This window comes from Balaenoptera borealis (genome assembly GCF_965194805.1).
Source record: "Balaenoptera borealis genome assembly, chromosome: 3".
Lineage (NCBI taxonomy): Eukaryota > Metazoa > Chordata > Mammalia > Artiodactyla > Balaenopteridae > Balaenoptera > Balaenoptera borealis.
The window spans coordinates 115,115,054-115,130,867 of NC_138866.1; the positions used below are offsets into that span (position 1 = coordinate 115,115,054).

Consider the following 15,814-nt stretch of genomic DNA (forward strand, 5'->3'; position numbering starts at 1 on the left):
TACACACCGAGTTCAAAAAGGAGGTAATGAAAATACCAAAGGAATTAAGAAAGGCTATCAAAAGAAATGCAGAGTACTGTAAAAAGAAACTAGAAACTATAAGAAGGAGCCAAGAAAAATTAGAAAATTCATTTCCTGAGATTAAAGCTGAGCTAAAGGCAATGACTAGCAGAATGAATAATGCAGAAGAACGAATAAGTGACCTGGAAGATAAAATAATGAAAATCACCCAATCAGAACAGCAGACAGAAAGCCAAATGAAAAAAAATGAAAACAATATAAAAAGACCCACAGGATAATATAAAGCATGCCACTCTATGCATAACAGGGATTCCAGAAGGAGAAGAAAGAGAAAAGGAGATTGAAAAGGTATTTGAAGAAATTATGCCTGAAAATTTCCCAAACCTAAAAAAGGAAACAGTTATCCAGATACAGAAAGCACAGAAGGTCACGAACAAAATGAACCCAAACAGACCTACACCAAGACATATTACAATCGAAATGGCAGAAGTTAAACATAAAGAGAGGATTCTAAAGGCAGCAAGAGAAAAACAAAGAGTTAATTACAAGGGAACCCCCATAAGGCTATCAGATGATTTCTCTACAGAAGCACCACAGGCCAGAAGGGAGTAGAAAAACATTCAAAATCTTGAAAGGGAAAAATCTGCAATCTACAATGCTCTACCCAGCAAGATTATCATTTAGAATAGAAGGAGAGATAAAGAATTTGTCAGACAAGCAAAAATTAAAAGAATACAGCGATACTAAACTTAACCTAAAAGAAATATTCAAAGGTCTTCTCTAATTTGAAAAGAAGCAAGAAGATATAGGAAAGAGGAAATCACAACTGGAAAGTAAATCACTTAAATAAGCCAGTATATACAGATGGAAAAAAAAAATTTTTTTTAATCAAATTGTGAAAGAGATGATAAACACAAGGAACAGCAAAAGGATAAACATAAAGATATAAAAGAGGACATCAAAATCATAAAATGTGGGGGAGGAGAGTAAGAAAATGTAGATTCTTTTTTTTAGAATGCATTTGAGCCTATATGACTGTCAGTCTAAAGCAAGCAGATATAGTAAGGAGTTAACATACTTGAAAAACAGGGTAACCACAAATCAAAAACATACAATAGATTCACAAAAACCAAAAAGAAGAGAACACAAGCATAAAATAAAAGAAAATCATCAAACCCCAAAATGAAAAACAAAAAAGAAAAAGACAGGGACAAACAAGAAACACAGCATCAACTGGAAAACAAGGTTTAAAATGCCAATAAATACATATTTATCAATAATTACCTTAAACGTCAACAGACTAAATGCTCCAATCAAAAGACAGAGTGGCAGACTGGATAAAAAACAAGAAAGTACAATATGCTGCCTACAAGGCACCCACTTTAGGGCAAAGGACACACACAGATTGAAAGTGAGGGGATGGAAAAAAGACATATCATGCAAACGGAAATGACAAGAGAGTGAGGGTCGCAATACTCATGTCAGACAAAATAGACTTTAAAACAAAGGCCATAAAGAAAGATAAAGAAGGACACTATATAATGACAAAAGGATCAATAAAAGGAGAGGATTTTCACTCGTCAACATATATGCACCTAATACAGGAAAACCCAAATACATGAAACAAATACTAACAGACATAAAAGGAGAAATTGATGGGAATACAATAATAGTAGGCGACTGTAACACCCCACCCACATCAATGGACAGATCTTCTAGACAAAATCAATAAGGCAACAGATATCCTAAATTATACAATAGAACAGTTAGACTTAATTGATATTTTCAGGACATCATATTCAAAAAACCCAGAATACACATTCTTTTCAAGTGCACATGTAATATTCTCTAGGACTGATGACATACTGGGGCACAAAACAATAGAGCCAGATTCACCACAAAGAAAAGAGAGAGAACCCAAAATAGAAAAAAACTATCAATATAAAAAAAAAAAAAGAAAGAAAAAAAATCAATAAAATGAAGAGCTGGTTCTTTGAAAGGGTAAACAAAATTGACAAACTTTTCTTTGTGGTGAGTAGCCAGACTCACCACAAAGAAAAGAGAGAGAACCCAAATAAACAAAATAAGAAATGAAAAAGGAGAAATATCAACCAAGACTGCAGAAATACAGAACAACCATAAGAGAATACTATGAACAATTATATGCCAACAAATTCAACAACCTAGAAGAAATGAACAAGTTTCTAGAAACATACAGCCCATCAAAATTTAATCAAAAAGAAATATAACAGATAACTTGAAAAGACCTATCATTAGAAGTGAAATCGAATCTGTAATTAAAAGAAAGAAAGAAAAAAAAAACTCCCTACAAACAAAAATCCAGGACCAGATGGGCTTCACAGGTGAATTTTACCAAACATACAAAGAACTTTTACCAATCCTCAAACTCTTCCAAAGGACTGAAGAGGAGGGAACACTCCCGAAGACATTCTATGAAGCCACTATCACCCTGATACCAAAACCAGACAAAGATACCACCAAAAAAGAAAATTACAGGCCAGTATCTTTGAGGAATATAGAAGCAAAAATTCTCAACAAAGTATTAGCAAACTGAATGCAACAAAATATTTAAAAGATCATACACCATGACCAAGTGGGATTCATCCTAAGTTCATAAGGATGGTTCAACATATGCAAATCAATCAATGTGATACACCACATCAACAAAAGAAAAGACAAAAACCACATGATCATCTCAATAGATGCAGAAAAACCACGTGACAAAATCAACATCCATTAATGATAAAAACTCCTACCAAAGTGGGCATAAAGGGAACATATCTCAACACAATAAAAGTTACTTATGACAAACCCACAGCCAATATACTCAATGATGAAAAGCTGAAATCCTTCCCTCTAAAATCTGGAACAAGGATGCCCAGTCTCACCACTTCTATTCAACATAATATTGGAAGTCCTAGCCACAGCAATCAGATACGAAAAAGAAAATGTATCCAAATTGGAAGGGAAGAGATAAAATTGTCACTATATGCAGATGACATGATACTATATATAGCAAAACCTAAGAACTCCACACAAAAACTACTAGATATAATAAATGAATTCAGCAAAGTAGCAGGATACAAGATTAACATTCAGAAATCAGTTGCATTCCTTTACACTAACAATGAAATATCAGAAAGGGAATGTAAAAAAAAAATTCCTTTTAAAATTGCACCAAAAAAAAAAAAAAAAACCTAGGAATAAACCTTACCAAGGAGGTGAAAGACTTATACGCTGAGAACTATAAAACATTAATAAAGGAAATAAAAGAGGATTCAAAGCGATGGAAAGATATCCCATGCTCTTGGATAAATTAATATTGTTAACATGGCAATACTACCCAAAGCAATTTACAGATTTAATGTGATCCCTATCAAATTACCCATGACATTTTTCACAGAACTAGAACAAATAATCCAAAATCTTATTATGGAACCATAAAAGACCCAGAGTTGCTAGAGCAATCCTGAGGAAAGGCAACAAAGCAGGAGGCATAACTCTCCCAGACTTCAGAAAATACTAAAAAGCTACAGTAATCAAAACAGTGTGGTATTGGTACAAAAACAGGCATACGGATCAATGAAACAGAACAGAGAGCATAGAAATGAACCCACACAACTATGGTCAATTAATCTTTGACAAACAAGGCAAGAATATACAATGGAGAAAAGATATTCGCTTCAGCAAATAGTACGGGGAAAGTTGGACAGCTGCATACAAATCAATGAAGTTAGAACACACCCTCACACCATACACAAAAATAAACTCAAAATGGCTTAAAGACTTAAATATAAGACATGACACCATAAAACTCCTAGAAGAGAACATAGGCAAAACATTCTCTGACATAAATTGTACCAATGTTTTCTTAGGTCAGTCTCCCAAGGCAATAGAAATAAAAACAAAATTAAATAAATGGGACCTAATCAAACTTACAAGCTTTTGCACAGCAAAGGAAACCATAGAAAAAATGAAAAGACAACCTACGGAATGGGAGAAAATATTTGCAAATGATGCAAGAGACAAGGGCTTAATCTCCAAAATATATAAACAGTTCGTACAACTCAACAACAAAAAAACAAACAACCCAATCGAAAATGAGCAGAAGACCTAAACAGACATTTCTCCAAAGAAGACATACAGATAGCCAGTAGGCACATGAAAAGATGCTCAACATCACCAATTATTAGAGAAATGCAAATCAAAACTACAATGAGGTATCACCTCACACCAGTCAGAATGGCCATCATTAAAAACTCTACAAATAACAAATGCTGGAGAGGATGTGGAGAAAAGGGAACCCTCCTACACTGCTGGTGGGAATGTAAGTTGGTACAGCTACTATGGAAAACAGTACGTAGGTCTCTCAGAAAACTAAAAATAGAATTACTATATGATCCAGCAATCCCACTCCTGGGAATATACCTGGACAAAACTATAATTCAAAAAGATACATGCACCCCTATGTTCACAGCAGCACTGTTCACAATAGCCAAAACATGGAAACAACCTAAATGTCCATCAACAGATGAATGGATAAAGAGGATGTGGTACATATATACAATGGAATACCACTCAGACATAAAAAAGAACGAAATAATGCCATTTGCAGCAACATGGATGCAACTACAGATTATCATACTAAATGAAGTAAATCAGAAAGAGAAAGACAAATACTACATGATATCATTTACATGTGGAATCTAAAATATGGCAGAGATTTCCCTGGTGGTGCAACAGTTAAGAATCTGCCTGCCAATGCAGGCGACATGGGTTCGAGCCCTGGTTCGGGAAGATCCCACATGCCACAGAGCAACTAAGCCCGTGCACCCCAACTACTGAGCCTGCGCTCTAGAGCCCACAAGCCACAACTACTGAAGCCTGCGCTCCACAACTACTGAAGCCCACACGCCTAGAGCCCGTACTCTGCAACAAGAGAAGCCACCACAATGAGAAGCCCGTGCACCACAATGAAGAGTAGCCCCCACTCGCCACAACTAGAGAAAGCCCACGCACAGCAATGAAGACCCAACACAGCCAAAAAAAATAAATAATTTATAAAAATTAAAAAAATTTTAAAATAAAATATGGCACAAATGAACCTATCTACAAAACAGAAACTGACTCATAGACGTACAGAACAGACTTGTGGTTGACAAAGGGGCACAGGGGTAGGGGAGGGATGGACTGGGAGTTTGGGGTTAGTAGATGCAAACCATTACTGCAGAATGAACAAACAACTAGGTCCTACTGTATAGCACAGGGAACTATATTCAATATCCTGAGATATTTTCCATAATGGAAAAGAATATAAAAAAGAATGTATATATATATGTATATATACATGTATAACTGAATCACTTTGCTGTACAGCAGAAATTAACACAACATTGTAAATCAACTATACTTCAATTTGAAAAAAGAATATTCTAGAAACTAAAACAAATAAATATACAGTATAAAAGGTTTATACAGTAAAGTCAACCCCATTACCTCATGAATGGAATCCACTCATATTCTCCTGAAAATGTTAGGTTTCCATCAATTACACAACTTAATTAGTTTAGTATGGGTACTATTTTGCTTCTGGACTTTAATTGATACTACTCAAAATAACAGGGCAGTAATCCCAGTTAGTATACCAATAATAACATGGTATTCTTAGCTACAATGTATCAATAGATATGAGGGTATGCAAAGGAAATGGAAATCCTTCAGCTAATGAGTATTGTAAGACTGCATATGGAAAATAACAGCAGAAATAGTTTTCATGTGGTTTAAAGAGAAAAGTCTCCTAAGAGTTTATGGAGCACAGTCCATACAGATCCTGTCTCTAGTGGCCTGGCCCAGTCCTGGGTGGTTTAAAAGGAAGAGCACAGAATTAGAAGTCAGAAGATCTTAATGTGAACCCAGGCTCTACAACTTATTAGCTATTCGATTAAGGGCAAATCACTCATGCTAGTCTCAAACAAAAGTGGGGATGACACCACTATGTACACCTCTCCCATAGAAAAGATGCACTGGAACTAATAATTTACTGGTGTAACCTTCCCCTCTAGACTGAAAACTCTTTGAAGGCAGGAGTCATGTCTCACTGAGTTCTCACTCACTACCTATTCTCACTACCTAAACTAACATGGTGCCTGAAAGACACAGCAACTCATGAACTGATGAATCATTTAAAGAATACCATCCTACCAACCTAACAGAAATATGCGAAGGGTTAAACTGAAAATACTCTACAAAGATGAGTTTATCACCATCAGTGTTTAAATGAAGAAATAAAAGCTATGTTTATCTTAACTATGAATGATTCAATTCTTGAAAGAATAACTAATACTTCAGATGATATAACCAGGAACCAAAAATATGATCTGAAATAAAGAGCTAGAATCAATAAGTTGAATTTAATACAAAGAAGCATAAAGTCTCATATTGATGTTTGAATAACACATGCCAATAAAGGACGAGGGTATATGGCTTGGGAACAGTTTGCGTTAAAACATTCTAGGAAGGTTTTAGTTAACTTACATAAAGATGATATGTTGAAATCTATTTTAAGGTTAAGCTGAATTAGGGAATTCCCTGGCACTCCAGTGGTAAGGACTCCACATTCTCACTGCCATGGGCCCCGGTTTGATCCCTGGTTGGGAAACTAAGATCCCACAAGCTGTGTGGCATGGCCAAAAAAGAAAAAAGAGTCTTATATACAAGACACAAAATCATAATAAAGGAACAAGATTGAACCGTTTAAAATAAAAGATTAAGCTGAATTAATACAAGAACACTATTCAGACAGGGGCAAGGAGAAGCACAGTGGTATAAAGGAGCAGAGATTCCAAAATAAAAACAGATAAAATAAATGACTCAAATGTTGACCCTCAAGGACAACAGGAAGAAGAGAACATTCTAGTGCCAGAAGTAAGGAATCACACACATGCTCACATACACAAAACAGGAACAAGTTTAAGGAGTCCTAGAAAAACATGGAAGAGAAATTATACTTATTAATTTTCAATATTCTTAAAAATGTACAGGGAGAAAAATCAGCCTTTTTCTTTCATTTTTGTCCTCTTCTTCTCAGGCAGTGCTTTATTCCTGAAGAACAACATTTGCAAAACTTCTAAATAAGCCAGGATATAGAAAAGTGTTTCTTAATTTCTTTTTTAAAAAAATATAGGTTTCACGTAATGATTACTTTTAGCCTCTCTATGCACTTTAATTCATGTTGGCTGCCCTACTTAGAACGTCTTTTACAACAACTGGCATCTTGCTACCAGTCCTATAAGTCCAGTACCTTCTCCATTTCTTCCCCATGGAGCGGCTGACATGTGAGATTTCATGTACCAATGCGTTCTCTGAACTTCTGAAGATAAATAACCTCTTCCGTCTCTGAAACACCATAACACCAATATACATATTTTTTATAATACTTACGATGTTCCACTTGGTAATTCAATTATTTGTATACCTGTTTCATCTCTTATACCAGATTATAAGGTTTTGGTGGGCCAAAACCCATCTTATCTTGGTAGATTCCACAGCAGCTAGCATAGTTGTACTTGGAAGAAAAGATGAGAAGAGGAATGTGGGAAGGGGGAAAAAGAGGGGGAATAAATAGAAGGTCCAAAGTATAGTAAAGACAGGTAAGTGCAGAGTTACCCCGGGGGTGCGCATTCTGGGCCTATTTGTGGTTTCAAATATCCAAAAGACATACAAATAGTATTGACATGTTCCCTAGGGTTCCTGGGAATTCAACCTCAGGTTACTAGGAATTCAAAATAAGAAACATAAACTTTAACTGTTTATGAATATAGATCAAACCCTCCTTTTTTGGAAGCAGAGAAAGGATAAGAGACTGAGGAAATGACTAAGATTTAAGGTAGAAATCTCTACCTTTATCCATAAGAAAAACAAACATTTCAAAAGTCCTAAAATGGGTGGTAAAACCAAATAAATGGATTATTCAATTAACAGACCGCATCAATGGATTCTGCACAAATCTTTTCAAAGAGCTAGTGAAAAATGTGTTTTGAATATCATTTTGATTCTTCTTCCCTGAATTAAAATAATCGCTCATATCTGAATCCAAATGCCATGCTTTCTCCTGACACATAAATACTTACCATCCTCCTCAGGCAACTCTTCTGGACTAAGTTCTACTAATTCAAAGCCATGTTTGATACACCACTCTTGAGCCTTCTGTCGGTTTACACCTAAAATAACACACAAAAGATTCTTTATAAGCAAAAATAAAATAAAACATGAATATTGCTGCAATACTCTCCACAATCTCAAAGTGTTACCTTTAATGTCAATGTTATTCTAAAGGCATACAAAATAAATTAATATAAGGAAAATGATTTCTCAAACCCCAAGTGTCCGTTCTTAAAAAGTAAAATGTAAATATTGCAAGATTCCAAAGAGAAATAGCTGAAAATATTTTTGTAAGGTAATAAAATCACACAAGATATACTGTTCTAAGTTAAGGAAACCAATGTATTGTTTACCAAGGAATGGCAAATGTAACGTACGTACCACCTACAATCCCACTGGAGTTCCTTACCATTTTCAGACACTCTATCGCAAACCAAGATCATCACCTCAGGTAACCATGCTTCTGCCAGTGGAAGCCAGGAGGAAACACTATCGAGACCAGATTTCTAGAGGGAGGAGAAAGAAACATAGAAACAAAAACAGAAAAAGAGACATTAAGAGAACTCACAGAAAATGCAAGGTTAAAAAAAACAAAGCACAAAATAATTTCTTATTCAAGGTCCATGGAAAACAGAATCTTACTTGTGTGCTGTCAAAGTAAACCACAAATGCTTGGACAGACTCTGCAATCTCTGCAGTGACGAGAAATTTGTTTGGCACCACACACAGATTGATATCTGCTGAATAGTATTTATTATCAATGGTCCAGGGATAAAACCTCACAGCATCGTTGGCAGTCACTTCCACAATAAGATCTTCTGTTCCAAGGATATCTAAATAAATGATACAATATTACCATGGAAAGTACAAAACCAATATACAATGGTCAATTTTCTCAGTAAGATACCAGATTAATAATTCTTTTTATGCAAGGATTTCAAAGGGCCTCTGATTAATTAGGATATTTTCCTTCTCTGATCATTTGATTATAAAAGTAATGGTGACATAATTTAATTCAATTAATTGGCTTTTTTCTTTAAGAACATAAAAACTATTGTGACTAGATTAGATAGTAATAGAGAACAAAACAGTCATCTAACCAAATACCCAGTAAAGAGCAAACAGAAGAGAAAGAAAACCAGCTACATTTATTTTATTGCTTACATATTTCATGGAAGCTGGAAGACTGTGAGAATAGTCAAGAATTTGTAACTATTTTGTACTTACTGCAAGCTAAAAGGAAGATAGCAGCAAAGCTAAACTAGTAACAAAACGGTTACACACAGTCCCTGGGCCAAATGTTGACACATTAATTCAACTAATGAAATAAAAGAATGGATACTGATAAATGACCCCATTCCATTTATATATATTCAGCCTTCTTCAGATTCTGTGAAAACCAACTCAAATTCTTGTTGACAAAGACACTTCTGGCAAATTTTAATATAGAAAGCCAAGCAAATTAAATGATTTAGGAAAGAATGGTTTAGGAAAGAACCAAATGTTTCAGAAATCCATGTGCAACATGGGTATAACTGGGTGAAATTCTTAACAGTAAATAGCCAAGTCAATGATGAATAAACATAGATGTGGTCATGGAACCACTGGAGCATTTTGCTTCCATAATGTCATACAATATTTAGAACTTGAAGAGACATCAGAAATTGTTCTAACCCGAACTCCCATCTCTCACACCCATAACCATAACCTCCATTTTACACAGATGTGGAAAATTAGCTTAGAGAAGTAAAATGACATGCCACTAACTGGGGTTATAATAAGAATATACAGCCAAACGGCCACAAACTCCTTTTTAACGCATACTAAGATGAACATATAAAATATTCCTCACGAAAAAGAACACAGCAGGAGGCATAACCCTCCTAGACTTCAGACAATACTACAAAACTACAGTAATCAAAACAGCATGGTACTGGCACAAAAACAGACATGGATTAATGAAACAGAATAGAGAGCACAGAAATAAACCCACACAACTACTGTCAATTAATCTTTGACAAATAAGGCAAGAATATACAATGGAGAAAAGACATTCGCTTCAGCAAGTAGTACTGGGAAAGTGGGACAGCTGCATGCAAATCAATGAAGTTAGAACACACCCTCACACCATACACAAAAATTAACTCAAAATGGCTTAAAGACTTAAAGTAAGACATGACACCATAAAATTCCTAGAAGAGAACATAGGCAAAACATTCTCTGACATAAATCATACCAATGTTTTCTTAGGTCAGTCTCCCAAGGGAACAGATATAAAAGCAAAAATAAACAAATGGAGCTAATCAAACTTACAAGCTTTTGTACAGCAAAGAAAACCATAAACAAAACAAGAAGACAGCCTGTGGACTGGGAGAAAATATTTGCAAATCACGTGACTGACAAGGGCTTAATTTCCCAAATACACAAACAGCTCATACAACTCAATAACAAAACAACAAACAACCCAATCATAAAATGGGCAGAAGACCTAAACAGACATTTCTCCAAAGAAGACATACAGATGGCCAGTAGGCACATGAAAAGATGCTCAACATCGCCAATTATAAGAGAAATGCAAATCAAAACTGTAATGAGGTACCACCTCACACCAGTCAGAATGGCCATCATTAAAAAGTCCACAAATTACAAATAGTGAGAGGGTGTGGAGAAAAGTGAACATTCTTACACTGTTGGTGGGAATGTGAGTTGGTGCAGCCACTGTGGAAAACAGTATGGAGGTTCCTCAGAAAACTAAAAATAGAATTACTATATAATCCAGCAATTCCACTCCTAGGCATATATCTGGACAAAACTATAATTTGAAAAGATACATGCATCCCTATGTTCATAGCAGCAGTATTCACAATAGCCAAGACATGGAAACAACCTAAATGTCCATTGACAGATGAATGGATAAAGAAGATGTGGTACATATATATATACAATGGAATACTATTCAACCATTTTTAAAAAATGAAATAATGCCATTTGCAGCAACATGGATGCAACTAGAGATTATCATACTAAGTGAAGTAAGTCAGAAAAGGAAAGACAAATACCATATGATATCACTTATATGTGGAATCTAAAATACAACACAAATGAACAAACCTATGAACTCAGACAGAGAACAGACTTGCAGTTGCCAAGGGGGAGGGGAGTGGGGGAAGGAAGGATTGGGAGTTTGGGGTTAGCAGATGCAAACTATTATACTATACAGGATGAATAAACAACAAGGTCCTACTGTATAGCACAAGGAACTATATTCAATATTCTGTGATAAACCATAATGGGAAAGAATATGATAAAGAATGTATATATATATGTATAACTGAATGACATTGCTGTACAGCAGAAATTAACACATTATAAATCAACTATACACCAATAGTTTAAAAAATTTTTTTAATATTCCTCAAACGCACAATTAGCAAAACACAGAAAACTAGAAGTTAAATTTTAAATTCCAGAGCTAGGATTATATATTTGGAACGTTGCCATAGTTTCTGCTCAACAAAAATATATGCAGGAATTATTTAGTCTCAAACTGCTAGGAAGGGACTTCCCTGGTGGTCCAGTGGTTAGGAGTCCGCCTTCCAATGCAGGGGATGCAGGTTCGATCCCTAGTTGGGGAACTAGGGTCCCACACACCAGGGAGCAGCTAGGCCTGCATGCCACAGCTACTGAGCCTGCAAGCTGCAACGGTAAGCCCATGCCCTCTGGAACCCACGTGCCACAACTAGAGAGAAGCCTGCATGCCAGAGCAAAGGATCCCCTGTGCCATTGCTGAGACCCAATGCAGCCAAAAATAAGTAAATAAATATTACAAATTTTTAAAAATTACTAGGAATGACATATAATATATAAAATGTGTATGTGCACATGTGCATTTTTTCGTTGGTAAACTTTCATCATGTGGTTATTAAGAAGAACTGGTCTGGAGGAGACTTTCAAGATGTCGGAGGAGTAAGACATGGAGATCACCTTCCTCCCCACAAATATATCAGAAATACAACTACATGGGGAACAACTCCTACAGAACACCTACTGAATGCTGGCAGAAGACCTCAGACATCCCGAAAGGCAAGAAACTCCCCACGTATCTCGATATATATATATTTTTCCTTTTTCTCTTTCTGTGAGTGTGTATGTGTACGCTTCTTTGTGTGATTTTGATGGTATAGCTTTGCTTTTACCATTTGTCCTAGGGTTCTGTCAGTCCGTTGTTTTTTTTTTTAATATAGTTTTTAGCACTTGTTACCATTGGTGGATTGTTTTTTTGTTTGGTTGCTCTCTTCTTTCTTTCTTTCTTTTTTTTAATTACTTTTGAATTTTTTAAGTTTTAATAACTATTTTTTATTTTTTTAAATAGCTTTATTTTATTTTTTTCTTTCTTTCTTTCTTTTTTTCTCCCTTTTTTTCTGAACCATGTGGCTGACAGGGTCTTGGTGCTCCGGCTGGGTGTCAGGCCTGTCTCTCTGAGGTGGGAGAGCCACGTTTAGGACATTGGTCCACCAGAGACCTCCCAGATCCACGTAATATCAAATGGCGAAAGCTCTCCCAGAGATCTCCATCTCAATGCTAAGACCCAGCTCCACTCAACAACCAGCAAGCTACAGTGCTGGACACCCTATGCCAAACAACTAGCAAGACAGGAACACAACCCCATTCATTAGCAGAGAGGATGCCTAAATTCATAAGGTCACAGACACCCCAAAACATGCCACCGGACACAGTCCTGCCCACCAGAAAGACAAGATCCAACCTCATCCACCAGAACACAGGCAGTAGTCCCCTCCACCAGGAAGCCTACACAACCCACTGAACCAACCTTAGTCACTGGGGGTAGACACCAAAAACAACAGGAACCACGAACCTGTGGCCTGCAAAAAGGAGACCCCAAACACAGTAAATGAAGCAAAATGAGAAGACAGAGAAGCACACAGCAGATGAAGGAGTAAGGTAAAAACCCACCAGACCAAACAAATGAAGAGGAAACAGGCAGTCTACCTGAAAAAGAATTCAGAGTAATGATAGTAAAGATGATCCAAAATCTTGAAAATAGAATAGAGAAAATACAAGAAACGTTTAACAAGGACGTAGAAGAACTAAAGAGCAAACAAACAATGATGAACATCACAATCAATGAAATAAAAATTCTGTAGAAGGAATCAATACCAGAATAACTGAGGCAGAAGATGCATAAGTGACCTGCAAGATAAAATAGTGGAAATAACTACTGCAGAGCAGAATAAAGATAAAAGAATGAAAAGAATTGAGGACAGCCTTAGAGACCTCTGGAACAACATTAAACACACCAACATTCGATTTATAGGGGTCCCAGAAGAAGAAGAGAAAAAGAAAGGGACTGAGAAAATATTTTAAGAGCTTAGAGTTGAAAATTTCCCTAATATAGGAAAGGAAATAGTCAGTCAACTCCAGGAAGTGCAGAGAGTCCCATACAGGATAAACCCAAGGAGAAACATGCTGAGACACATAGTAATCAAATGGCAAAAATTAAACACAAAGAAAAATTATTGAAAGCAGCAAGGGAAAAACAACAAACAACATACAAGGGAACTCCCATAAGGTTAACAGCTGATTTCTCAGCAGAAACTCTACAAGCCAGAAGGGAGTGGCATGATATACTTAAAGTGATGAAATGGAAGAACCTACAACCAAGATTACTCTACCTGGCAAGGATCTCATTCAGATTTGATGGAGAAATCAAAAGCTTTACAGACAAACAAAAGCTAAGAGAATTCAGCATCACCAAACCAGCTCTACAACAAATGCTAAAGGAACTTCTCTAAGTGGGAAACACAAGAGAAGAAAAGGACTTACAAAAACGAACCCAAAACAATTAAGAAAATGGTCATACCAACATACATATTGATAATTAGGTTAAACGTGAATGGGTTAAATGCTCCAACCAAAAGACACAGGATCGCTGAATGGATACAAAAACAAGACCCACATATATGCTGTCTACAAGAGACCCACTTCAGACCTAGGGACACATACAGACTGAAAGTGAGGGGATGGAAAAAGGTATTCCATGCAAATGGAAATCAAAAGAAAGCTGGAGTAGCAATACTCATATCAGATAAAATAGACTTTAAAATAAAGAATGTTACAAGAGACAAGGAAGGACACTACACAATGATCAAGGGATCGATCCAAGAAGATATAACAATTATAAATATATGTGCACACAACATAGGAGCACCTCAACACATAAGGCAACTGCTAACAGCTATAAAAGAGGAAATTGACGGTAACACAATAAAAGTGGGGGACTTTAACACCTCACTTGCACCAATGAACAGATCATCCAAAATGAAAATAAGGAAATGGAAGCTTTAAATGGCAAAATAGACTAGATAGATTTAATTAATATTTATAGGACACTCCATCCAAAACAGCAGATTACACTTTCTTCTCAAGTGCGCACGGAACATTCTCCAGGATAGATCACATCTTGGGTAACAAATCAAGCCTCAATAAATTTAAGAAAATTGAAATCATATCAAGCATCTTTTCTGACCACAATGCTATGAGATTAGAAATCAATTACAGGGAAAAAAACGTAAAAAACACAAACACATGGAGGCTAAACAATATGTTACTAAATAACCAAGAGATCACTGAAGAAATCAAAGAGGAAATCGAAAAATACCTAGAGACAAATGACAATGAAAACACGACGATCCAAAACCTATGGGATGCAGCAAAAGCAGTTCTAAGAAGGAAGTTTATAGCTATACAAGCCTAAGTCAACAAAGAAGAAAAATCTCAAATAAACAATTTAACCTTACACCTAAAGGAACAAGAGAAAGAAGAACAAACAAAACCCAAAGTTACTAGAAGGAAAGAAATCATAAAGATCAGAGCAGAAATAAATGAAATAGAAACAAAGAAAACAACAGCAAAAATCAATAAAACTAAAAGCTGGTTCTTTGAGAATATAAACAAAATTGATAAACCTTTAGCCAGACTCATCAAGAAAAAGAGGGAGAGGACTCAAATCAATAAAATTATAAATGAAAAAGGAGAAGTTACAACAGACACCGTAGAAATACAAAGCATCCAAAGAGACTACTAGAAGCAACTCTATGACAATAAAATGGACAACCTGGAGAAATGGACAATTTCTTAGAAAGGTATAACCTACCAAGACTGAACCAGGAAGAAACAGAAAATATGAACAGACCAATCACAAGTAATGAAATTGAAACTGTGATTAAAAATCTTCCAACAAACAAAAGTCCAGGACCAGACGGCTTCACAGGTGAATTCTATCAAACATTTAGAGAAAAGTTAACACCCATCCTTCTCAAACTCTTCCAAAAAATTGCAGAGGAAGGCACACTCCCAAACTCATTCTATGAGGCCACCATCACCCTGATACCCAAACCAGACAAAAATACTACAAAAAAAGAAAATTACAGACCAATATCACTAATGAATATAGATGCAAAAATCCTCAACAAAATACTAGCAAACAGAATCCAACAACACATTAAAAGGATCGTACACCATGATTAAGTGGGATTTATCCCAGGGATGCAAGGATTCTTCAATATATGCAAATCAATCAATGTGATACACC

The 15,814-nt window shown here is 35.9% G+C and overlaps 1 protein-coding gene across 10 annotated transcripts in view; it reads right to left on the reverse strand.

The window, feature by feature from the left end:
- Positions 1-15,814, reverse strand: part of AAGAB (alpha and gamma adaptin binding protein) — a 98,344-nt gene that overhangs the window by 57,962 nt on the left and 24,568 nt on the right. For all 10 annotated transcript variants that reach the window (XR_014242126.1, XR_014242127.1, XR_014242128.1 and 7 more), the window contains exons 2-4: positions 8,845-9,035; positions 8,612-8,708; positions 8,172-8,261 (exon numbers count right to left, since the gene is read on the reverse strand). Coding sequence is in view for 1 of the 10 variants with exons in the window: in XM_082383414.1 (XP_082239540.1) it covers positions 8,172-8,261; positions 8,612-8,708; positions 8,845-9,035 (378 nt within the window). In the remaining 9 variants the exon portion in view is untranslated. The remainder of the gene's footprint in view (positions 1-8,171; positions 8,262-8,611; positions 8,709-8,844; positions 9,036-15,814) is intronic.